Source organism: Mugil cephalus, chromosome 15 (genome assembly GCF_022458985.1).
Source record: "Mugil cephalus isolate CIBA_MC_2020 chromosome 15, CIBA_Mcephalus_1.1, whole genome shotgun sequence".
NCBI classification, from domain to species: Eukaryota; Metazoa; Chordata; class Actinopteri; order Mugiliformes; family Mugilidae; genus Mugil; species Mugil cephalus.
This window is the reverse complement of record NC_061784.1, coordinates 13,805,180-13,831,623: the sequence shown is the minus strand read 5'-3', so window position 1 is coordinate 13,831,623 and position 26,444 is coordinate 13,805,180. Positions and strand designations below refer to the sequence as shown.

Genomic DNA, 26,444 nt, shown 5'->3' with positions numbered 1-26,444 from the left:
CTGATCGTCTCATTTGAGTCATCGCCAATTCTCCGTGTGATAGTTTGGGTGTTTCTCCTTACACACACAATCAAAGAAGTTAGGAGAGGTAAGGGAGAGCGAGGGCAGGAATTGAAAAGATTCTGTGTCTTTGTTGCCATCTCCCCTGCGCTCCGCTCATCTCTCACACCATTGGACAGCCTAGCCCCCTCCCATTTTCACACCAGCCAGTGAGCTCGTACAAACTCCCTGTATCTCTTGCCTCTCTCTCTTTCCCTCCCGCTAGCATACACATAAGTACGTTAAAGCCAGATCACACACACACACACAGACACACACCCTGTTCCTGTCTGTCTCCACTGACTCTCTGTGTGAGGTGCTATTTGCTTTGGGAATGTCAGGTTTTGTGGACGGATATCGCTCCCTCTTGAGGAGAGCGCGCTGAAACTTCCCCGTACCTCTCTCTCATCTGTCAGGAACCCGCTGTAAGTAAACCTTTCCTTTCGACACTCGCTCACATCCTCCCTGTTTCACGCCATCCCCGCTCTGTGCCAGCGCTCATTCGCTCAACTCCTTCCTCGCCCCCCTTTGGCAGAGGGTGCAAGCCTTTCCTCCTCTCACGTCCTCTCCATCACTCTCTCCTACCTCCCGCCGGTAGATGCACACACCCTGTGTTGCCTGTGTGCAAGATAATGCTGCAGGCCACTTGATGGCCTGGGATGGGCTCTGTGCAGCATAACCTGAATATATTTCCAGGTTCAATTTGTAAGACGCCTTGCGCTAGGCTGACCTGACTGTGATTGCAGACGAGTGGTGAGATGAGGTGCAGTGATCTAGGTGATATCCAGGCGTGAGTGCAGTTTCAAAATTATAATGCGGCAGCTTAATGAAAATTTGTATGGAAAACTGTTTCTTTGCAGTCAGCATGCACCCATGTATTGCATAATGAAAAGGATGGTTTATCTGGGGTCGGATGACAACCTTGAGCCACCTTTTGCTTTTGTTTTTTGCAATTTGAGATTGCATGGATTGAGGTCTCTCTAACCTGTCAGATACACGAGAGTCGTTGGGTTGTGTTAAAGCGGGATTGATTTCTCTTAGTTGCTGAAAAGTTTGCTTGGATTAAATGCGAGGTAAACAAGGAGGTTCAGACCTCATCCTTTGCACGTACCTCACGATGATCCTGTTCTGAACTTCTAAACCAAGATGCATTAGATGGTGATGTGAGAAGAACCTGACTTTGTCCTCAAGCGGATGCCATGAAAAGCACGTCAGGTTGAGTGAGTGCATCAGATGCCTTCTCTTACACCTACGTGCAGAAGAACTGAAATGATGGACATTTTCATAAAGGTTTGAATAGTGATCCGGTGGAGCCTCTGATGTGGGGGAAGTGGAGACTGGAATGTCCAGCTGGCATGGGAGGAATGTCACCGGAGCCGCATGGGAGGGGCGAGAGTCAAGCGAGGAGCAAAGTAAACTCAACCGTGAAAGCACGATGAATGGTCCCCAGTACTGTAACGACTGGACTTTCAGCCTCATTTGTGCTGTAGCTGTCATATTCACCTTTGATGTGGTGATGCTGTAGTAGCTGGGCGCTGTGGCCATGCCCAGATTATCAGTGTCAGATGAATGCTCTCAGGGAATCAGGTATCTACTAACAGCGTGTTCACAAATACAGATGTTTGACGTATTAATCTGTGCCCATCCAACTGGACTTCCTTGTTATGAAACATACACCTAAGTTCTGCTTCGCTGTGAATGAACAAGAGAACCGAGATCTGTGCCTCGCCCTTCGGACCTCGCATCTTACATCATGAATATCACAGCATCAGCCACAATGGCTAAAAGGACAGCTTTGTCCCATGCATGCGTTAAAATGTGCTGCCTTCCCCGTCTTCCCTGCAGACCCGATCGGCTCTAAAGTGATTGTGTTGCCATGGGCACCAGCAACAGATATCCTCTTCCAGTCTCCACTGCCAAACTGATGTTTGAGTCTGAGTGGAAGTTTGCGTAAATGATTAATGCTGTTTTGATATGTGGTTATCACTGATGCCTCCCCAGAAAGAAGGTCCAGGTTCGAATCTGGTTCGCGCCTTTCTGGGTGACGTTTGCATGTCCGCCCTGTGTCTGCGTGGGTTTTCTCCAGGTACTCCAGTTTCCTCCCACCCTCCAAAGACGTGTTTGCTAGGTTCATTGGTGATTCTAAATTGCCCATAGGTGAGAGTGTGAATGGTTGTTTGTCTCTGTGTTAGCCCTGCGATAGGCTGGCAACCTGTCCAGAGTGTACCCCGCCTCTCGCCCGATGACAGCTGGGCTCCAGGCTCCAGCAACCCCCACGACCCTAGGGAGGATAAGCGGTGGTAGAATATGAGATGACATAATATCAGCCCATCAGTGAAAAGAGAACGGTCTTCTACTAATTTGCGCCTTGACAATTGAATGAGCACAGCTCAAATTAGTTCTAACTTTTACATTTTGTCTGAAGAATGTCTTTGAGTTGAAGATGTAACAGCCTCAGCTAGGGATTCTGCGAGAATCTGGTTAGCGTAATTGCCATCACCCTTTGTAGTAAAAGCAGTGATGCTAATGAGGCCCCAATAATTTGTGTTTCACTCTAATTTAATAGACTTTCCCAAGCTTACAACTCCGCCTTTCTTAATACTGTTCAAAACTCAGCTATCACTTTCGGCATAAGTTGGTTAGTTTGTCCACTGACGCCAACGTTAATTACTGCTGAGTTATTTGTAATGGTGTGGGTTGTGTTTTTTTTTCTCCATTCAGAACCAGAATATGGCATTAAAGTTGAACGTTTGAATATAATTGACTAACTGGTCATACTAGACTCTGGAGGAACAATCTGCTGCAATGTCATTTATTTACTCGTGGAGTTCACTCGTGTTTACTTAAATGTACACAAATGCACAGTATTTATACGTGGAACTAATATGTGCTTGCATGTTTCTGCTTCAGCTGTGGGCACTTCAACCTTATTTATTTTACGAGTCACATAATGAAAGCTTAGTGACTGAGCTGAGAGATGCAGTCATGTCATGTTGGATATACTTAGACGGGTCCCTCAGGGGGGTCTCATTAGTAGTACTGACCATATTGCGAGAGTTCTTGAGTAATTTATGTAACATCAGGGAGTAAATCTGTCATTTAGCTCTAACTTTGGTCATTTTTTATCCCATTGTTTGCCGACATTATTCACTTCAGTTTTATGTGTATATAAATTATCTTGCAATTGAGACTTGCAATCGTGAGCTTTACATTAATACAGAAATGTGTGTGTTGATGGCTGTGTTATTACAAACCATAATCTAAGGATTCAAAAAGCACCACATCAAGTGGTATTGCTGATTTTCAGTCTGAGTGGAGGTGTAAGAGCATATTGTCCAATATGACTGCTAATGAAGAATCGATTGGCCATTTGCCGAAATGTAAATAATTACTGTAAGTATTGATGTTGTGTGCATTGTCTTGATAATAACGATTGAACCGTCATGTGTGGGTTCATTACTTCTTCAAGGACGCATGCTGCCAGATATAGATACTGAAATGTATGCAAAAGTGCTTATCATTAGGCAAGGCGGGTCATTGCTTGTGGCAGAGGCAGCGTGGTGGGTTTTCAGTGCCCCCACCTGAAACAAATCTGCGCAGCGAACTTCAAGTAGCATCACATTATTTGATTTATTTTCTTACTTTCACAGTTAACATTAGTTTACAGAAAAGTGTTTCCAGCTATCTTCTGCTCTAAATGACTAGAAATTATTTAAATTAGACAGTGTAAAATCAAAATGCCTTGCGCTGTTGATCTTATCACAGTTGGGAAAAGGTTTGTAGTTTTGCAAATAGGCTTTTCTTATGTCAAAGCATATCTAATGCAGTCCTGCATTTAAGGTTGCAACATTTAGAAATACACGAGGTTAAAAGGTAAGAAAATGTCTAACATAACCATTTTGGATGAATTGTAAAACCAAACCATTGATCAATAAAGAAAAAATAATACATCCTGCCACCATCGATTATGATTGATCCCTTTAACTCGCAGGTCTTCAACAGGGAGTCCGTGACCCCTATGGGTGTCCATGGAGGCACTCCAGGGGGGTCGCCAAATCTTTGGTTGATTAGACATTTTTATATAGTTTTTTTTCCCCCACAAATTTAAATTTCTTTAAATAAACATTAATTCAACATGTTTTAGTAAAGGGATGAAGGATAGCTTTATATTGAATGCAAAATGATAATAATAATGTATATTTAGAAATAGAACTAGGCCGAGTTTAATATATAACACATATAGTAGGTAGGGGGTCCCTACTTAATCTCTCCATCAGCTTGGGGTCCTTGGCCTGAAGAAAGACCCCTGCTTTAACTAAATCCTGACAGCGTCTGTGTATGACGACCTGTCGGCCTTTCCTTTATACTTTTTTCCACTGACATCACTGGACACCTGTCTGTGTTTATATGCGCTTGCGTGCTGAAGTGTAAGCCCCGTATTAATGTGTTGATACAGGCGGTTCCTGTGACACATTCCCGGGGAGCCTGGCTCAGATCGGACCAGCTGATAATTTTAGTTGCGCTTATGTCAGACGGTTCCGGCTGCAGAGTGTGGACATCGAAAAGGAGGTCCCACTTGACATTCGTCACGCGCTACATCATGCTTGCCGGGGGGACTACACAAGATAAATGTGTGTAACATGTTAGTCAGCGGACAGCACTTCCTGTTTCTCTGTCTTACCGTGTTACAAGCAGACAGACTACGAGCATACAAGCGGCATCACGAATGAGTGGTTGGAATGCTTATTAAGGAAATTTACATCTGTGAATCCTACTGAATGGGGACTATTGTTTTTATGTTGGGTTCTGAAAGGTGTCAATTCAACTCTGTGTTTATTTTGAGGCCTTGTCGGACTAGCCCACATTATATTTGACTTTGTGTTGTTGTGTCCACCAGGAGTGTGCCTTAGCTTACAATTCCAGCTCTCCACACTCAAAGAGCTACCAAATCATAAATCTGCTGACCTATCACCATAACGAACATATGTCGGAATTTCTAATCCCCTTAAGTAAATGATTTCCCCCCTCTTAGATATGCTTAATGCACATTCAATATCAGAGTTTTCCCATGACGTCTGCTTTGATTTTGGAATGAATATATCTCTTTCACACTCGTAGCTTTTACAATTGGTGTTCTGTTTTCTGGATATTAGGCTCTTACATAAGCATTTTTCTTTACTTTTCCTTTCTCTCCAAAAGCTCCCACATGATAACAAACATCCAAAAATAAATACCCCCGCAGAGTGACATGCAGGGTTTGATGAACCACCTGAAATCTGGCTCTATTAAGATGAAACTAGCTGTTTACGTTCGTATATATTTAGCTCAGAGCGTCTATTCCCTCAGTTATTTAAAGAAGCAAATTATTTCAGGCTCAGCTCCTCTACCCTGTGGCACATGCTCCTCTTTCACTGAAATAATCCTCTCTGCTGGGAAAGTGAAAGAGGGTCGCGTAGAGTAAAGAAGACTGGGGAGAAAATGTGTGTAATGTTTGTATCAGAAAATTGTGAATTATAGTCTGTTCTTAATGCCCACATTCTGTTATTCTTCACGCTCTGTGAAATTAAAATTATGCAAGACTAATGAATGTTAATGCCGTGTGGATTTATGTGAGGGTGATAATTACGATCAAAGCGGAAGTGAAGCAAATTGCCCTTTTTATTTCCGAACTAGTTCCAGTATCAGCGGGAGAGCGTTCACATACTTTAAGGGATGTGAACATAGGCTCTGTCTTCCTAACAGAGCTGCTCGTGTACTGTATCTGTTTCTTGAAGCTCGGCAAGGTTAAACTGCTGTTCTGACACCTCCTGGTGATGTTATTTATGTCAAGAACCTCTTCATGAAGCGCTGTTTGCAAGAGAAGGGAGGTTAAATGACTGTAAGGAATTTAAATAGTATCCATTTACATAGTCCATTACAGCACATCTACACTTCTGCACTTAGTTGAAGCTGTAGCTTCCAGTGATTTTACAGCGGTTTTCTGTGGTAAACATGATAATTTCACATTTTGTTTAACTCACCAACACCAAGTAAAGTCGGTTACTGTTTTGGGTTTTGTTGCATTTAAGTTTCATCTTGGACTGATCTCGCGTCTGTTATATTACTTCCTGTCCCCGTTTGTTTACTGCACGTGCGGTTACTTCCCTGCTCTGCTATTAATTTTAGCCCCATGTACATTTAGTTAATGCATTTCCTCTCTTGCTTTGTCACTTCATCTGTGAATATTCCCGCTGTTCCTATCTTTAATTAGTCCTGCTTTTTTCCCCCTTTTTGTGTCATCTCATTGCTGACTCTTTATTCCTGAGACTAATTAGTAGACTAATTCTTTGACTGGAACCGTATCGCATGGTGAAATGTTTAATTTGGACTCTTTAAAACTATCATTACATGAAATGTGTCTTCATTCTTCATTCAGTCCGTCTGTCTAACATTAATTTTACAAGACGAGTCAGAGTTAATGTCTTTGTGTAAGGGAGAACACTCATCACACCGTTTACACTCACGCACCTGCATTCCCCTAGGCCGGCTGTGGTGTAACGACAGCTGCCTGGCTGCCACCACATTTTAAAAAGCAGCCACAGTATTTTCCTTTCAACCTTCAATCAAGTGATTGATGACGTGTTTACTATGAGCTGCCGACAACAAGCCTCTCTTGCGATAATATGCGCATTTACAGTATCTGCATCCAATTTAGAAAGAAGAGCAGAATGGTGCTGATAATTATTTGGTCAACTGTGCCAGCATTGTGCAGGTCAACCTGCTCCATCTTGCCTCTTCATTCTTAAATTTGCACGTAGTCTCACATGCTGACAAGCGGCAAGAGCCGTGCAGTAACCCTGGAGATATGGAGAATGTGCTTCGGGACGTTAATTCCATAGTAAACATGAGTGCGTGAGCAAGAGCTTGCACAAATAAATCTAAGGCACAGGATATGTTCATTAAGTATAACTGGAGAGGTCTGGAAAATGTTTAGCATGCGGATCCTTCTCAGCGTTTCGATGCTGGTCATCTGAGGATCCCAGCGCTATTTCACAGCGTGTGCACCATGCAGAGCACGTGCCTGCCAGTGATGTGAAAGGGATGAGAGCTGATAGCTCTATATATAGAAATATATGTATGTGGAGGCTTACGACTGGACTGCGCAGGAGAACGGAGGCTCGCTGGGCATACTAATGAGCGCTGCGCAGGCGAGCCTGTGCGTGCCGTTCTATCGACAGCAAATCTGAGAGTTGGGTGTGCGTTTTTGTTTGCGTTCGGTGTAATCTGAGCATCTTTGGAGGAAAAAGGGGAAGTGGGCTATAGTATGACTCAGACTGGAACAGCTGGCTCCGCGTGTGTTTGTGCGCATCTGTGTGTGTTTGTGAGGGATGGTGTCAAGTCAAAGTTGTCAAACTCTAGCGGCATCATCGTAGTCCCCAAGACCAGGCTCTGTTACGCAAGAGCGTTAGTTATTCAACGTGCATGCGTGAATGTACACTATATAGCCCACGGTTTCTGTGTGTCCCTTTGCCGCCTTCCCATCCATCCTTCGAAAAGTGCTTTTCCATTAGGAGGTATCAAGAACACGGCAAAGGCAGAGGTTGGTTGATACTACTTCCTGCAAGGGGAACATATGAAAACACAAGATCAGGCAAAAAACAACAAGGTATCAGGTGTCCTGCACCGAGGGCAAGGCACATTACTGGCTGCGAGCAAGTACAGCAGCACCCTCAAGCCTCGTCGCATTATTTCTCACTGTGCGCGAGTTCTGCAAGGTGCACACTAAAAATGTAACACCAGAGGCCTACAGATATAAAATATGACATGACAGCTACGTGAAAATGGAAATTCTTTTCTGAGTCCCCGAAGTGGGTGTGGATTTTGTTTTTGTATTTCCCAGAGAATATCTCCACCATTATGGCCATTGCTCTTATTGTTCCTCCTTTTGCTCACCCTGGGGCAGAACAGCCTCTTGTGGTTGTTGATGTTACGCAGACACAGAGTTAACCTCTGCGTCCCGACGCTTTCTGCTCAGATAACCACATAAAACATCCTTATTGTTATTTTTATTTTATTTTTTTCGCATTAAAAGACAAATTCTGAAAATTTATAACTTTTTTTTGACCTAAAATAACTCATGAGAGCGTTCTGGCCAAACAGGAAAGACAGCAGCATAATTAACACGGTCAACAGAACTGCTGACAAAAGAAAAACAATAACTTTTTGCAGCATAGAGCAGAGGGTCACGAGTCAGTTAAAATGACATTAAATTTATTTAGTGACCCTGGCCGCCCCCCATGTCGCAGGTAATTTTGCAAACTGATTCCCGGGAGAAGTAGCAGATTACCATGGATCTAAATCCTGAGTACGAAGACACTATCTCTTCTGAAGGATGTAAATCAGTAGCTGAGACTGGTATAGAGACTATGTATGTATGGAACAAGTGCTCTTTATTTTCTGATCCATATTCTCTTATATTCCTGTTTTGGGGGGGATTAATCTCCCCCACATTCGGGAGCCATGTATTATGATAAAACTGTTGTTTCAGCAGAAACCGCCGCGGTAAACCAATAATGCTGTCGAGTGCTCCCACTACAGGGATGGCGGCGGTGTTTTTCTTAACACTTCCCTCAGCGCAGCGCTGCATTTGGCGTATTGATCACGTCAGATAGCCACTCTGTCTGACATATGGGGCACATATAAGCAAGCAATTAGTCTTTGGGAGTGGATTTAGTTTGCAAAGCATCAGTCAAATTGATTAGGATTTTAAAGAGTTTAGCATATGTGGGGGAAAAAAAGTGTGTGAAACCATCTCTGATTATGTGTGAGAAAATAAATTCCCTGCATAAACCTACTCATATGTCATCTTCTTATCCCCTACTTCCTGTCGCACCCACAGCAGCAGTCTGGCCTGTGAGTTTAGGATGATGGGATTTTGGGAAGGTGTGCGTGGGAGGAGGAACGACTGGACTTAACCCGTGCAGATTAACTGTAGTTTGATGGGTTCTTTTTTTTTTTTTTTTTATCAGAGTATCGCCACCTCTTGCTCCGGATTATACTCTGACCACTGGGCGTTTAATCTCTAGAGTGCGAGAATATTCCATTTGAAAGATATCTGACCTAAAATTTCCGTTACGATAATCACCTTTTCAGTATTCCTGCTCTCGTGTAATTTGATAGTGCAGTGCTAGACTTATAAGAAACATATGTTCCACATTCTCCTCTCAGGTTTTTTTTAAAAGGTGACATCATGACTTACATAACTGCCTGTTTTCCAGCAGTGCATCTGAACATGTGTGCATGGCTGGCCAAGAGATGATGTATTCCTTCACAACTGGAACTAACGATCGGTGATCCAAATATTTTGATGATTTCTTCCAACCTAAACCTGTCTCCGGTTGTGACAGTGTGCACGGTGTTGCACAAATGAAAATGCTACTCAGCAGTCTAAAGTGTGGTGCGTTCCTGGAGTTAAGATTTTTTTGCCTTGACAGTTTTGGTCTGCTTCAATCTCCACCTCTCGCTCCCTCGGGCCAGCACAAATTGTTGGCCTATGATGCAATCCGTCGTCCCCTCTTGTAGTTTAGGTTTCCCAGCCAATCAGAGTGCCGCAGTAGGAGGATATCCAGTCAGCTCATGCTTGTAAACAGCACTGACAGTAGGAGGGACTTTCAATTTACAGTCCCACCCTCTGTTGTCATCCCTCTTCAGCCTTTTACAGCGTGTGTGTGTGTGTGTGTGTTATGTGGAAAAAGGGCAAGCAAGAGAGGGAAAAGGAAAAAGGAAGAGTGGTCGGCGAGGCTGAGGGGAGCCTGAATGCGTGAGTCAGGGCGTGTGCTGCTTTTTCTTCACCGCTACAAATGACTGAGCACAGAGCTGCCATGAAGCCTTCTAGACTGGCGCGCTCCTCTCCGATGACAGTAGGTGGCCTCTCTGTCAGCTCTTGTGTTTGTTTGCTTGTGTGCATGTGTGACTTAACAACACCAGCTCAGCTGTCACCTAACCGGAGCGGCTCCTGTGTTTGTGTGTTTGGACAGACTGCCAGCAGATATTCGTCGGTGCTGTGCAAGTGCATCACAGTGAGCGGGGAGCAGAGGGAATAATACTTTTACTGTTCAGCCATCGGCCTCTCTGTCCTTTGTTCCTCTGCTGTGTCGTAGAACGGGGGAAGAAGACGTTTCATTTCCTGTCTTGCCTACAGCCTTTTAACCCCCCGTCATGTCATTTGCTACATGCGTGCTGGAGTATATACATAAAGTGTGAGGATCCTATTATAAAAAGCAGAGGTTTCAGCTCTGAATGAGACAATGACAGAATCACTTTTGTATTCTGTTAAGCCAGCGGTGAATAGAAGCATTGTGCATTAACTTCACGGGGTGTTAGTTACACACAAACATGCTGGTCGCACACACACACACACAAACAATTAGTTGCACATGAAAATACTGTAATCCTCAGAGTTTGAGGATTTACTCAGGCGAAGGTCATCAGCAACATTACCGCTGTTATTACTGTTTGTGTGGTGGAGAATTATAACACATTTCATGTTTATGGCATTAGTCGACAGCTCTCTGAGTGCTGTGTCCTCTCATACATCTTTTTTTAATTTTTTTTATTTGGAAGATTCCTGCACTCCTCCCTGGGCTTGGCTTTATCTCATCCCGCTGCCTTTAACTGCGGAGCCGCCTCAATTCTAAATCTGCATTCCTTCAGTCACTTCAAGCCTGTCAGTTAACTGGTCATGGTTACTTTGGAGCTTCAAAACTAAGCGTCATGGCCTACTTAGGAGCTTAAGTGGGCATAGCTGAAGACATCAAATGTGTCAAAACTGCCAAATTCATGGAACTCTGAATGTGAGTTTCCACTCTTGTCCGTGAATAACGGGACGGTCACGTGTGTTTGTTGTTGTGCTGTGTATCCATGAAGGTGGACAATAAATACAAAATTACTTTTATGCACGTAAGTTCAAATGTTATGTAATTTGAAAGCCCCTTTATGTAAGAATTGGTATTTTTTGGGACCGTCAAAATGGCCTGACTTGGCTTATGAACTAAAACTACTTTGATAACATTGCTAACACTGCCAAACAACAAGCCGCAGCACAGAACACATCATACAAGCTAAAACTGCTAACTAGTCCATCAGAAAGTAGGACAGCTTGGAGTCTGCCTTGCAGGCTTTTTATTTTGTCAGTGTGGCATTTCTTCATGTTCAGTGTCTTGCTTTGCTTTATTCACCGCTTCTGTTCTTAGTTTCCTCTGTAAACTTCCTCTTGTCCTGTCTTGGAATACCGAGCAAGCTTCCTGTTGTAGCTAGCTAGCAGCCCATGTGCAAAGGCACACTTCTCATGGGTTATCATGCCTGATTATCTCATGTATTCATGCCAGAGCAGGCATCTGGGGCATCTAGTGGTAGTGGGAGATGAGACGCTCTGTTACCCATCAGGGTTCCGTCAAAATTATTCTGAAGCTGTTATTTTGACTCTGTGGTCTTCACCGTTTTTCAGGTCAAGGACCCTAAATTGAGGGAGAGATTTAGTAGGGACCAACCCCTACCTACTATATGTGTGTATGTGTTCTGTATTAAACTCGGCCTAGTGCTGTTGACACAAATTATTACATATTACATATATTACAATTATTACATAACATTATTATCATCATTTTGCATTCATTATTAAACTATTTAAATATTGCATAGGTTCAAATTATTCATTTTTTAAATTTCAAACATGTGCAACTGCTGTAAACATAAAAGTACATACATACATGGGATTTCACCTGGGAACAGAATCTCTTTAAATTTGTGGGGGAAAGAAAAAAAAAAAATATATATATATATATATATGTATATAAATGTCTAATCAACCAAATATTTTGCGCCCCCTATGCAGCACCCTGTGGACCCCCTAGGGAACACAAACCCCCTGTTGAAGACCTATGATTTAAGCTAAAATTGTTGACTGACTCTATGACTGACACTGCACTGTGGAACTTCATACTATATTTATACACCTCATTGTTTGGAGGGGATTTATTAAGGAGAGAAGAAAAATGTTTTTTCAAACCGAGCCGTATGAAAATGGACACCAGCCACCACAGTCTCCGTCAGTCCTAAGACCAGTGATCTTATTTTAGTTTCAGTGTCACCGCTTTCCCTCCTGCCCGCTAATACACGTGTCTAAATTTAGACGAAACGTCATTGCCGATGATGTTAGTATCGGTGCGCACTAGTGCAGAAAGAGAATGACAGAGAAATGTGAGAACGGCACAAAAGATCATAGTACACCCTGTGGTTGATCCCTCCTTAATTCTACAATCTGTGGTGAGACGCTCAAGCTTCTTTTCATGCGACTCCAAAATACGTAACTGGGTACTCTTGAAGAGCCGGTTTAAAGAGCAGGACTTGTAGAGAACAATCAATATTTAGATTCAGACAAAACATAAGCTACTTACCACTAATAATTCCTGTGAGGTTTACCTAAACAGAGTGTGGATGTGACTGTCGTTCTCATGGTTGACAGCTTTAGATGTGACCTTTACCCTCCCTGTGTACAGACTGTTTGTCACTGGATCCTCTTTGCAAAGACTGGAAAAATACATCCTGGCTCTTAAGTGTGTGCGTGTGTGCATGCGTGTGTGTGTGTCATGCAGTGGGCAACGACTGACAATAGGACGTGAGCAAAGATGGGACGCAAGGGATTGAAAACTGTATTAGATCCAGCAGCGACAGATGTGCAGCCTGGTGGGGGATGATGGCTGTCAGGGTGTTTCAGTGTGTGTTTGTGCGCGCATGCTGCGTGTGTGTGTGTCCTTTTGGTTGACTTTGTGTAACTACTACTGTATATCGTGAAACGCACGTTTGTTTGGGATGCGCACTGCTGTCTGCTCACTACATCAGCATGGGCATATGAGTGCATGTCTGTGTCTGATACGTGAATAATACATGCACTGACCTACTGAGAAATTGTGGCTGAACTGCACTGCTGGAACCAGTTAGCAACAAAGAAATAAAAATGACGCGTACAAAGCATTTAATTAAGGTCCCGATTTAACCAACAGGTCAAGCCAAGCAAAAAATAAAAAATAAAATAAAATTAAGAAATCTGACAAATGTGTGTTGTTGAAGCAGAACTTAATATCACATTTGTACAAGATGTACACACACACCTGATCTTCTCATTTAATTTACACAATAGGGGGCGAAGTGATGAGAACATGCCTCTGTAGCATATTTCCTGCTGTAATTATTTTCGCCACATGATGAATATGGAAGTGGGCCATGTGGAGGCAGCACTGCTTGGTGTTGCTAGGCAGAATAGCCATACCTTGCGGCTGTATTTCCATAATGGATTATACAATGCACAGGAGTCCTCTGTTCTGGTCACCTCACTGAGTTTTGCCTCATTACTGTAAACCTCACTGCGGTTTACAATAAATGTGTAGAACCAAACATGGAGAATTTTTAGTTAGTTAACATGATATGTATAGTACAACTAAATTGGTTTAAATAAGACTTTTCCTCATGGACTGTATATGAAGAAGAAGAAGAAGCCACTAGGTTTGAAAAGTGACGCCAGTGCAGAAGCACTTTGAAGTGGAGTAACAGTGATGGTTGCTAGGCGCTGGCTCCAAAATATCTATTGACTCACGTTCCAAAATTATCACCCTCCGAAGATAATCTCAAAATTAGGCAGATATCAAGCCTAACATCTGTATGGGTGCTCCCTCTGATCCATATATGGTCACTTTGGTTCTTATGGGTTGAGAGGAGGGGCCTCTGTGAATCATCCCGCAGATGCTTGGGATCTAGTGAATTTGGAGGCCAGGTCAACACCTTGTGCTGTTTTTCATGTTATTTTTTAGTTGTTCCTAAACCGCTTTTGTGTGTGTGCCATCATGGAGTAGCATTACTGTGGGGTGGGGGTGTCTGGTCTGGTCTATGGGTGGTTGGTACATGTCTAAGTAACATCCAAACAAATGTCAGGTTCAAAAGTCATTAGATTGTCAACTATCAATGATAGTTCCTTCTCCTGCCAGTGGTGTTAATGTTGTGGCTGATCAGTGTATGTATAGATTATCAAAATAATTCAAACATGAGTGAATGTACTGATACCAGTGTCGTTATTGTGTTCAATTCTGTGTCAGTCAAAGGCACATCTTTAAGTCTAGAGCTCATTTGTATCTGTGGTAGAAAGCAGTGTCACCCAAAACAAAGTGTCCCACTAATGGAAATGTGTGTACACGGGCTTGTACAAATGCAAAGAAACATGCTGTAGTCATTCCTCAGCACATTCCGTTATCGCTCACGTGTGTGCGTGCGTGTGTGTGTGTGAAGTTTAAGTGTAGGTGGAACTGTCAAAACAGGTCCCATTCTTCATGTATTTTTAGCATGTTTTTGTGCACTTTTGCGGGTAGCGCAGCCTCCATTGATGCCATTGATATCGTGGATTTGTAATAAAAATCCCTTCATTGATACCAGAGTGCGCTTATTGTTTGGTTACAAAGCCTTTCATTTCTTCCAATTCTTTGCCTTTTTATTTTTGGTAACTGACATTTGAGTGAAAAGCCTGGTACATGGACTTACCTGTTTGTCTACACCTGCTGTGCATGCCCACAAGGCTACAAGCTTGCCTCTCTCGGCCCTCATTCAGATTTCATTTGTCTGGTATTAACCTAGAAACAGCAGCAAAACAATGGGCACGTTTTTGTGCCGATCGAGGTATTAAACAGCTTTGTTAACGGTCGTTCCTGGTACCTCCTGTGGGAAATTTGCTGAGCGTTAGCGGGCCGAGGAAATGACACTCAGCTGAAAAGCCTGAGCGTGCATGGGAGCGTTTTTCCAAAGGCAAATTTCATATTTTCACCCCTTGTCTTTTTTTGCAGGTGCACTGCTGTCATTGTCCGTGGCTTTAAATGTCCTCTGCCATGGCAAAACGCGAGGCTGGGAGCCCCAGCCCTGTAGTGCGTCAGATAGACAAACAGTTCCTGGTCTGCAGCATCTGTCTGGATCACTACCGAAACCCCAAGGTCCTGCCTTGTCTGCACACCTTCTGTGAAAGGTAACTGAGATCTGTGCTCTTTGTATTAATGGAAACTTCCAAAAATCGTCACTGCCTTTCACTCAAGCCTGACCTGTTAGTACTGCTCGCATCTCTACACATCCTCTAATAACAGACTAAGCTCATCTATCCCTGCACACAAATTAAACAGCTCAGAGCACTTCTTGCCATTGGCTCCACTTGGATAAGTGCATTCCTCGAGACCTTCAAGGATCGCATTCTGAGAAAAGGCCCATTGTCGGGAGACACAATTACAGCGGCTATGACAGCTCTCGCCGAGCAGAGGAGGCTCTTTAGAAAATTTGTCGCCGGTCAAGGTGGGAAGATAGAGAACAAAAATGGGGCTTGTCGTTAGGTGCAGACAGAAAAAAACAAAAAAAAACCCAACAGGATTATGTTTCAAACTGGTTTAAACCCATGATCTGACAAATATTTATGGGGCAGTTTCGAATTGCCACACAGTGCGAGATAAATCCCTTTTCCATGCAGCGCGAGGGGCATTTGATCACCGGGGTTTAAGCCAGCGGTTTAACTTGATGACATGTGATCTGGAGTCCTGCTGAGGTGAACAGATTTCTGTCTGGAGCTGTGCGCGATGATGTTGCCCAACAGATGTTTTAATGTTTGCGTATTTTCAGGGGGCGTTAGGGTGCGGTGCAAACTCCAGCTGGGTTATTGCATCTCTTTTAAGTTTTCCCCCTTATTCCCTTGATTATGTTCTTGTCATTGAATATTTGAACTTAGGGCACAACTGCTTCCTAATATTGTGTGCTGTTATTAATTGTGTGCCCTGCGCTGTTATATTGCTATGAGTAATGACACCAATACAAGAAAAAGCATTAATTGTGGCCCTACATTGTCACCATGGCTTGTTATTTGTTTGACAATGCAAAAGTCATTTATCCAGTTTTCAGGTGGTGGTTTTGACTGAGTGTTACATAGGTTAAGCTGCTGTTCAGGCTCTCACTTGCTCTCAGTAAACTGTAGTTTACCAAGAACTATTTTTTTGCAACAGTATTATGTTCAAGAAACTGCCAGACATACTTACTTACAAAGTATGTCTTCTCTCTATCTATCTTGGGCTTTTAATGAACCGTCTTAACCACAAATCGCAGAGGCAAAATAAAAAAAACAACCGCACGTCACCTGCCGGATGTCAGCTCGACTGCAGTCCCGGAGTGCGGCGTAATCAGCATATTGCAGCTGAAATTTGCTGAGTGGGTTATTGGTATTGATTGCTAACCAAGGGCAACTAAGGCCTGCAGAACATCCTCAGCCTTCAGGGGCGGGTGGCATGGATGTGGGACTCCTGCCAGCCTGAGGCACAGCCAGAATTCAAAACTCCCCTTTTTGTACAAACAAACACATCAAGAGCAGGAGCCTGTTCTCGACAAAGTGCGTCACCTCTCTGCATCCCTGTTAGGTAGACCACTGTGCCAGAGATTCAGTTGCTCCTAGAAGAGGTGCACGCGGTGTCCCCTGAGGCTGCGCTCCATGTATTGACTCAGATTCTCACTATTTGTTGGGACAGGTAGTACTGTTGCACTCCTTCTGTATTGATAAATATGGCTTTCTTTATTTGTCGGCTCGCTCCCTCCAGTTGTCTCCAGAACTACATTCCCCCAGAGTCTCTGACGCTTTCGTGTCCAGTGTGTCGGCAGACGTCCATCCTTCCAGAGAAGGGAGTCGGCGCTCTACAGAACAACTTCTTCATCACTAATCTCATGGAGGTGGGATTATCAGTACCTTTATATTAAAAAAAACAAAAAACAAATGCACTAGACACAGAAATAAAACAGTTATGATCTCTTTTTGTGAGAGGAAAGGAGGACGTTGTTTTGAGTTTAAGATAGTTAAGCTTACCTCAGGCATGTAGTGGTGACGATCAAGTTTAACACGAGGACACAGGGAGTGACTGTAACGAAGGCTGAGGCTGCTGAGAGGGATAAAGGTCAAATAATGAGCATAGGAAAACAGACGCCCGCTCTCAGTGATAAATAGCGCTTGATTAATTGTGTGGTGTTTCGGAACAGGTCCTTCAACGAGACCCCGAGTGCTCGCGGCCAGAAGCCTGCAGCGTGTTAGAGTCGGTCAGTGCTGCGGCTGCAGGGAAGCCCCTCTGTTGCCCAAACCACGAGGGAAAGGCAAGAACCCCCCCTTCCTTTTTTTGTGGGTCATCACATCTCAAAAAAACTGCCCTGCCTCTTAAGTTTGGAGCAATTAGTGTAAAAGAAACTGAATCCTGTTTTCCCAGTGAGGCTCAGAATGACACAGTTTGTCTCCCTCTGCAGGTCATGGAGTTCTACTGCGAGTCATGTGAGACGGCCATGTGTCTGGACTGCACAGAGGGCGAGCACCGGGAGCATGTGACCGTCCCTCTGCGGGACGTTGTCGAGCAGCACAAGGCTGCGCTGAAGACGCAGCTGGACGCCATACGCAGCAGGTGGGGCGTTAGCAAAGCCTTCAGTGCGCCTCTTTCACGTTGGGTGTGTTTGGGAGCGCGAGCAGTTGACCCAGATCCTGCTGTAGGTGTTACGTGCTGCGTTTCGCCTGGTGTGTACTAGGAATCTAATACACGATGAATACTTTATATCGGGGTCATCTTGCAGGCTCCCTCAGCTCACAGTGGCCATCGAGCTGGTGAGCGAGATTTCTCGACAGCTGAATGAAAGGAAGACGGAGGCGGTGGCGGAGATCACCAGTACGTTTGAAGAGCTGGAGCGGGCGCTGCACCAGCGCAAGACGGCCCTCATCACAGACCTGGAGAACATCTGCAGCACGAAGCAGAAGGTGATTTTCTCTCGCCTTCTCCCTCACCAGCTTTCTCTCAGCTTCGATGTACGTCACGCAAACCCGTGTCTTTTCTGTGTCTTCACCCCCTTTCTTGAGAGCAGGTCCTACAGGCCCAGCTTTCATCTCTTCTCCAGGGGAAGGAACACATCCAGAGCAGCTGCAGCTTCACAGAGCAGGCTCTCAGCCACGGGAGTGCCACCGAGGTGGGCTGCCAAATTCTAATTCGTATTAGCGAGCTAACAAACAAGCCGCAGCCCATTTGGGAGGCGGCCATCAAATCCGATGGTGCAGTGCGATGGAGACAAGTGGAAAAATTAATCTCTTGTCCCCCTGCAAGTGTAGGTACTGCTAGTCCAGAAGCAGATGAGTGAGCGGGTGACAGCGCTGGCCAGGCACGACTTCCCGGAGAAGCCACATCAGAATGCGCACCTCAACTGTCAGGTGTGTTCTGATTTAAACGATTCATCTGGACTCTGTTTTCACTGTGAAGGTCTGACTGATACTTCCTCATTGTCATACTGTCTATATTCAATCTGTACATCTGTTTGTGTGCGCACAAGGATCTAAAATGCAGGGAGATTTAACCTTCTATTTGAGAGTGATTGCTATATAAACAGACCAAACGGAAACAGACCAACATGAGCATCCTGTTCTATTTCTGGCACTTACAATGCTTTGTCCTACTCCTGTGCCTGTTTCCTGAAAAAAAAATAACAAGACATTTCAGAAAGCACCAAGGGATTCTGCAGTGGGAAATTCTTCATATCTTATGTCTGCTCCAGGTGGAGACCGAAGGTCTGCGGCGCTCCATCCAGAACCTGGGCGTTCTTCTCACCACAGCAGCTGTGGCCCACACCTCCGTCGCCACGGGAGAGGGCCTCCGCCACGCAGCAACGGGGCAACACCACACCATTACTGTGACGACAAAGGACAAAGTACTGTGTTTGTAGCGTGAACCTAAATGCAACAGCTTTGCCTTGTTTGAAATTGATTCACTGAACCTTATCTGCAGGATGGGGAGCTGGTCCGGACGGGAAACGCGGTTTTGAGAGCAGAGATAACGTCTGCGGACGGCGGCCGCGCCGCAGAGGCCGAGATAACGGACAATAAGAACGGAACGTACGAGGTGGGCTACACGTTACGCTCCGAGGGAGAGTACTCGTTCGCCCTGCTGCTGTACGGGCAGCCGATACGGGGCAGCCCGTTCCGCCTGCGGGCGGTCAAGCCGTCGGACGTCCCGCCGTCTCCGGATGACGTGAAGAGGAGGGTGAAGTCCCCCAGCGGGACTGGGGGCCACATACGGCAGAAGGCGGTGCGGCGGCCTTCCAGCATGTACAGCACGACCAAGAAGAAGGAGAACCCCATTGAGGATGAGCTCATCTACAGAGTCGGTAAGAAAAACGACCGTGTACACTTAGGTCATTGATTGAGGAAACTAAAATGTTTTATCCTGTTAATAACCAGGAACGATGAGAATTTGATGGTTGCTTTATTAAAAACATGTTTTTTAACTGCCAGGAAAAGCCATGCAACATCCACAAATAAATGACAAAGTAATCATTGTGCAGGTTAATTTAATAACTGCACTGGAATAGGTCAAAAGCTACATTTGCCTGGAAAAATCTAAAATTACTGTTATGTGCATTTAGAGGAAATACAGACTAATATTAGACTTAATGAGTGTGTAATTGTCTCTCCATGAACTGTCAGGTTCCCGGGGAAGAGAAAAAGGGGAGTTCACAAACCTGCAAGGAATCTCTGCCTCCAGTAACGGCAGAGTAGTGGTGGCTGACAGCAACAACCAGTGCATACAGGTGAGACGGACACACAGAGGAGGACGCATGTAACTGCAACCACGTGCGTCACTGTGGTCACGAGGGAAGTGAGTCTAAGTGTTTCTGGTTGCAGGTGTTCTCCAATGACGGCCAGTTCAAGATGCGCTTTGGGGTCAGAGGCCGGTCACCGGGGCAGCTGCAAAGGCCGACGGGGGTCACCGTGGACATGAACGGTGACATCGTGGTGGCCGACTACGACAACCGATGGGTCAGCATATTCTCCTCCGACGGCAAGTTTAAGGTGAGATCTCGGACCCAAACTGGTTTTTGAAACCGCCTGGGAAAAAAAACATCCCGCTGCAGCTGTCATCTCCTCTCCTCTGTCACAGAATAAGATCGGTGCAGGTCGGCTCATGGGTCCCAAAGGTGTTGCCGTGGATAAGAACGGACACATCATCACTGTGGACAACAAGGCCTGCTGTGTGTTCATCTTTCAATCCAATGGGAAGCTCGTGACCAAGTTTGGAGGCAGGGGGACATCTGACAGGCAGTTTGCAGGTGAGAAGGAGGCCGGGGGGCATACAGGCAATGTCTTCTTTTTCACGATGTCCTGATATTTTGCACATTTACCAAAAAATATGCCGACACCATGTTGCAGCTGTTCATATTATTTGAAACGGAATGACAGAATTATTTTGAAAATGTTCCGCCACAGATTATTTTTGGCTTTCAATTCTGTCTAAGAAAAAGCACTTATTGTCTAATCACAGTGTTTGGAAAGCAAACAGCACACAGACAGACAGGCATGTGGTCTCATTGTATTTTCTGAATGTTGGTCTCCACCTAACATTGCATACTACACTCTGTTTTACAACATAAGCCTGTATATACTTATTAGACGTAAAGCCAGGAGATGCGACGTCACCTCCGACCCCCGGATGCATCTGCGCTGACCAGCCGGCTCTATTTTCTTCTGCCTTTGCTGTTCCTCTGACAACCTATTTATTTTTTTTCTTTCTTTCTTTCTTCCTGTTCTTCCTCCTGTTTTCCGATTCAGACAAACTTGGCCCAAACATAAATAAATCTGGCTCGGTTTTCAGTAAGTACTAAGTGTGGCCTTGCTGCAACCTTAATCCCACAGTGCAGTGCCCTCCGTCTAACCCAAGCCCCTGATGATGTGTCTGACCTCCCGACAACTCTGATTGTTGGACCAATCCATGCCCAACCAATAATGATCAGAGATAAGAGTAGATGCCATTTTATTATTTGCAGTAATGAGCATTTTGTCATTGTGATTTTGGTGTGAAATAACTACGACAATATCATTGTGTGAATGATTTTCACTTCTTCAATTTAATTGTTACAAAGCTAACTGCCGGTCCCTGTTTGCTATATCAGTGTTAGACTCCACAGAGCTGAACCATGGATTACAAAAAATAACTACCCAGGCCAACAGCATATGCTGTGATTAGACAGAGCATGCACTAACATTTTCAAGTGAGGATGGCATTGATTCTCAGCTTGAGCCTTTTAGCACTGTTATAAAATTAGGAAAACTTCATGCAAAAAACAAACAAGTCAAATCAGAATACCAACCTCTCTGATTAAACTAAGTTTCTATAATTGCAGTTTTAGGCGTATAACTCATTGAAAATCATGTCCAAACAGACTACTAACTAACGAGAAAACTAAATCAAGGATTCAGCTAATCCAACTGCAACTAACTCCGTAGTAACCCGACTCTTTCGTCTTTTCCCAGGTCCGCACTTTGTGGCCGTGAACAACAAGAATGAAATCATAGTGACCGATTTTCACAATCACTCGGTGAAGGTAAGACAGACGAGGACACACTGAAGCCGCCACTCTTAGCGCACGTGAAGATGCAGAGAGAACTTAATCGCGTCCTGTTTTTAGGTTTACAGTGCAGACGGGGAGTTTTTATTCAAATTCGGCTCTCACGGAGAAGGCAACGGGCAGTTCAACGCTCCGACTGGCGTGGCAGTGGACACCAATGGAAACATCATCGTAGCTGACTGGGGTAACAGCAGAATACAGGTGAGGGGGCTGCTCAAACCTGTAAATGTTGGAACGCGATCGTGTTTAAAAAAAATCAGCGTCTAAACCTTTCTGTTTTTTTATCAGGTGTTCGACAGCACAGGATCCTTCTTATCGTACATTAACACGTCCGCGGACCCCCTGTACGGCCCCCAGGGCCTTGCCCTCACCTCCGATGGACACGTGGCCGTTGCAGACTCTGGCAATCACTGCTTCAAAGTTTACAGATATCTGCAGTAAAGTGAGGGATCGTCACCAACTACTGGTTAAAAAAAAAAGAATAAATAATGACACATACTGCTTGTAGACATAGAGCTGCGACGTGGCTGCACAATTTCCAGAGGTCACATGGCAAAAGTAACTTCCTTATCATTCTGTCTGTACATTAGAAGTTCTAATATCAAGAAACTACTAAAACATTCATATAAAAAAACTAAAATGTGTAATTATAATATTTTCTAAAAGCCAAAATAAGCTAATTGTCCCAAATGTTATTTCAAAACCAGTTCTCTCTCTCAGCGAAAATAATGCCAACAAACAGAACTCTCTCAAAGCAGCAATCTCAAACATTTATGTGATTACAGCAAAGGTCGTTCGACACTACAGATCCCAGAATCCTGGGGGCAGCTGAACAAACTATTGTTATTTCAGTCATTTCAGCAATAATTGGCCTTTTTGTATCGTCACATTTAATGCGAGTTTGTGAACAGCAGGACGCGGTGCAACTGCAGCTCTTCATGTAACGGCTCACTGTGGCTGCTCCTTCTTCTTGCATCACACGAGATCCTCGCTGTCAAAACGTTACAAAAAGAAAATTTGTAAATGCATTGTAATGAGCGAGAGAGCGGTAGCGTTAAGTGCTAAGCTTACTAAACATTGCATTTGCTGTAACTGCTCCGGGAAAACAAAAAACTCAACACGCGCTTTTGCTATTGAAATGGTTTTAATGCGAAGCTGCAGCAGTAGGAAATGTCCAGTTTGCAACACCAGCAGTCTCTAAACCAACTGGCCAACAGTTTTAGTATCCTGCATTCATAGCCAGATATGTGATGGTAGAGGTGACACTAGCAGCAACTCAATGAGTCATTTCTCATTTTGTCATAAGGCAGATATTGACATCCGTTAGTAGGCTATAGGCTTGGTCACCATGGTATTACCTCATATCAATAAGGAGAGATTTATTTATTTACGACATTTATTGAGGAAACATGAATGTGTAAGGTAATACTTTGGTGGTTAGACTCAGAGTTTGATGGCATATTAGAGGTGAATCTAAGACGATGCAGGTAGATGGGGCAGGACGCCCCTGGGGGGCACTTGTGGTGGAGGAGAGTTCTAACCATGGAGAGGGGTGCAAATGAGTGAGAGTTTAAAGCACAGCGACGAGGGAATGATTTGCTGGAAGAAGGCGGGCAAATAGTTTGTGGGAAAATGGAAGAGATAAGGGAGTGAAATAGAGAGTCCACGTCTCATCATTCTTAAGATGGTGATACACTGCAATTTTCTGGGCAATGTAGATGGGCAACACTCCCAGTAACCAGCAAACCAATCGGGACACGGGAGCATGGGTTATTTTTAGACCCTCTCTTGATGAGAACAGGATGTTTTGTGGTAGAATTATTAATGCTCAGGCATTTCCTTAAAGAGATATGCCACTCCTATGTGAAATGTAGTCACTTGCCGTATTCCCCAGAGTTGGATAAGTGAGAAAAGGTGTTTTTAAAACGGCTCAGGCATCGTCCTAATCAGGCGGAGCGACTGTTAGCTTTAGGTTAGCATAGGTGTTGTAATGTTGTGTTGTCAGTCATTCGCAAAAGTGAAATGTTCCTAATTACTTCTTGTGACCTGTACATTCACATCAAGTTCAAATGTTACTGCAGTAAACAGGAAGGAATTGCAGAGGGCAAATATATTCTGCCAGGCACAAAGACACCGCGCAGCACCTGAAAACCCCCAACTCCCATCAACACACCAGCGTGACTGGTTTTCAGGCGCCGAGAGGAAATTTGAGTTTATTTAGGACTATTGCAAACAACTGGCTAATTGGCAACACTACATTACAAAGTTTATGCTAAGCTAAAGCTAACACATGTGCTGCTGGATTATCACAATGCCTGGACTGGAGCAATTAAAAACGTTTTTTTTTTTTCCTTTCTATTTTCTATCCAACTCTAGGGAATACAGTGAGTGACTTAATTTCACATAGGGGTGGCGTATCCCTTTAAACGCAGGCACATGTCAGTGTGCGCCAATAATAATGTTGTGTCATCGCCTTGCAGTTTTTAGCTGTAAACACATCAGATGCTTAAAAGGAAAAGTTTCTGAATCTCATTCTGCAACTCATCAGACTGACACAATCCCTACGTGTAGATTTTTTTTTTAACAAATTTAACCTTTTCTCTGGAGCCAGAAGATGAGTATGAACCTGTACGCAGGTTGTTCGAAGAAGCACAAGATAACATCAAAACCAGTCGTCTGAACACTTCGAACTGGTCCATCTCTTACTAACCAAAACGTCTCATATCTGACCCCACTGGTTCTTGCACTTTTGTCTATTCATTCTATACCTTAAGTAATTGTACATATGCATATTCAGGTGTATATATGGATCGGGTGTCACTACATAGCCTACTTATTCCAGCACTTAAACAGAATCAAGGTCATGCCAAGTAGTGGAACTACAGTAACTTGTATACACATTATTTGCTGTATCTTATTATTATTATTTTTTTTCAAAGGATTTAATTTATTTCTAAGTTTCTTTTTCTACATAATTTGTTCTACAAATTATTTTTCTAATTGGTGCATTTGAACTGTATGTCCTCTTTGCCAAACATCGTTGTGACCCACAGCACTGAAAGTTTCTTTTCTTTCGCTCTCCTCCTTCAGTTGAACAGTAACTTTTCCTTCTGCCGCTGCCAGCGTATTGATGTAAGTTGTCGTTGAACACTGCACAAAATACATATATTATAAGAGTTGTATAGTTTGCAAGAGTAATATATGCCTCTATGTATAGTTCTTTTAACATAATCAGGAAGTGTACTGTATATTATCATATTCCTGTCGTAGCTGACGAGCACTTTCATCATATATTTTCCAGTATTTGCATTCATTTTCTCTAGTTCAGTGTTTTGAAGCTTGTTTTTTTTTTTTTTTTTTTTTGTCTGTGCGTGTGTGTGGAACACAACACCAGCTAATACACAGTGACAAAAACTAAATGTTTCCACAAAAACTGTGTGTCTCCAACAACGGATCTCTAATTCACGCCGTCTTTCCATCTGCATTATTACTGGAAGAACGTCCGTGGGATGACAGACTGTGTTCCTCCATTAACTGGATTCCCGTGTTACTACGGTTTTACTATTAGGTCTCTGCCTTTAACTGTCACTGACATATCTGTGTGAAATAACCGGAGCACATTAAAAAGAATAAATAAAACACGCATTAAACTATTTGTGTGTACAGTTGTATACTACCAGAGGCCACACCTGCAAGACGTAATCACTACATTTGTGTTGTCACGGAAAAAGGTATGACTGTAAATTAAAGAACGACACCACAAACTGGCTTGCAGTTTTTTTTTTTTTTTTTTTTTTTTTTACAGTATATTGTTTTTCAGTTGGCTGAATATTTATGATTTTTACAAAACGTTATGTTTGTTTTTATGCGTTTCCTCTCTCGCTGCTTTGCTGCCTCATTAAGAAGTTAGCTGTAGCTTCTGAGTCTCTCCATTACAAGCCTCGTTAAATAAATTGCTGTAAATGCTTATACACTTTAGTTTGACAGAACCATGCAAACTCAATTAAAATTAATCCATATATCGTTCTGAGACCCAGTAAAAGTTTTTTTTTTAATTATGGCATAAACTGATGTATTCATAGTATTCATAGTACTCTATTTCCTCCAACTCCCAGCTTCCCTGAATCCCAAGAGCAATAGACAACGTCCTGGGACATGTTACATGATAGTGTGACATTATTAACTAATCACTGACTTAATGGACAACTTGAATGAAAGTGTGCGTACATCAACTTTAACTGATGCATTCATAAAAAATAACTCTTCCCTCTTTTTTTACACCAAGATTCATCCCTAATGTGGAAAAAGTACAAACATATCATCTTCTAAACCTACATGTCATTATTAGCCCAAATTGGATCACGAGGGAGAACGCTGCGTAGTCACTGTCACCTGTGACACTGAATTTTAAATAAAAACAGATGTAATAAGTCCCGATGTCCACCATTGGGGACATAAACAAAAACTATACAGTAGCTTATTGCACATAAAAACAACCAGTTAAAAAGAAAGACAGAAGAAGATGCTTTAACGAAAAATTTAAAATAATTTATATACTAATAAAATAATTAACAAAAAATAAAATAAACAACTGTAAAAATAAAATAGTATAAGCAATAAATTTACAAAATTTGCATATGAACAAATATAAAAGAAATAGAGAGAGAAATAAATATATATTATATTCAGATGAATGATTAATATGGTGCAATAATGTGCTTTAACACAGAAAGATGAGTGTTTGTACATATGTTGTACGTATGAATTAAATTTCTTTGAAAGCCAGCTATAACCCTTTTCTAACTAAAACTTGTCAAATATCTACTTTAATACCACCAGAAGTTTACCTCACTTACTCCCATTAAACATGAGTGCTGAGCTACCAGCTGTTTTGAAAATGCAGAGCTCCTGGTGCACATGTCACACCCTAACCAATGATCTGT

General features: G+C 43.3%; 1 protein-coding gene across 6 annotated transcripts; it reads left to right on the top strand.

The window, feature by feature from the left end:
* The first annotated feature begins 281 nt into the window (after nt 1-281).
* LOC125021332 (tripartite motif-containing protein 3-like) lies at nt 282-25,265 on the top strand. Of its 6 annotated transcripts, none has more exons than XM_047607351.1 (17): nt 9,719-9,938; nt 14,904-15,079; nt 16,680-16,809; nt 17,113-17,522; nt 17,689-17,869; nt 17,974-18,075; nt 18,215-18,313; nt 18,655-18,807; nt 18,885-19,263; nt 19,583-19,686; nt 19,781-19,948; nt 20,037-20,205; nt 21,407-21,477; nt 21,562-21,702; nt 21,790-21,943; nt 24,592-24,633; nt 24,896-25,265. In XM_047607351.1, exons 2-15 carry the CDS (start codon nt 14,934-14,936, stop codon nt 21,940-21,942), a joined length of 2,406 nt encoding a protein of 801 aa, XP_047463307.1. In that variant the 5' UTR covers nt 9,719-9,938; nt 14,904-14,933; the 3' UTR covers nt 21,943; nt 24,592-24,633; nt 24,896-25,265. The 6 variants fall into 6 exon arrangements, with proteins under 6 accessions (XP_047463305.1, XP_047463307.1, XP_047463306.1 ...); XM_047607352.1 differs by adding an exon at nt 20,705-20,746 and having other exon boundaries at nt 9,727-9,938; nt 17,113-17,223; nt 17,371-17,522; nt 21,790-25,265; XM_047607350.1 differs by having other exon boundaries at nt 24,592-25,265.
* The last annotated feature ends 1,179 nt before the right edge of the window (nt 25,266-26,444 follow it).

Bases quoted from the DNA above. Each gene is read 5' to 3' on its own strand.
- LOC125021332 (XM_047607349.1), top strand. From the start codon at position 14,934: ATGTCCTCTGCCATGGCAAAACGCGAGGCTGGGAGCCCCAGCCCTGTA. The intron at 20,206-21,406 runs GTGAGAAGGAGG...GTCTTTTCCCAG, and splicing joins ATCTGACAGGCAGTTTGCAG to GTCCGCACTTTGTGGCCGTG. The intron at 21,703-21,789 runs GTGAGGGGGCTG...TTTTTTTATCAG, and splicing joins GGGGTAACAGCAGAATACAG to GTGTTCGACAGCACAGGATC.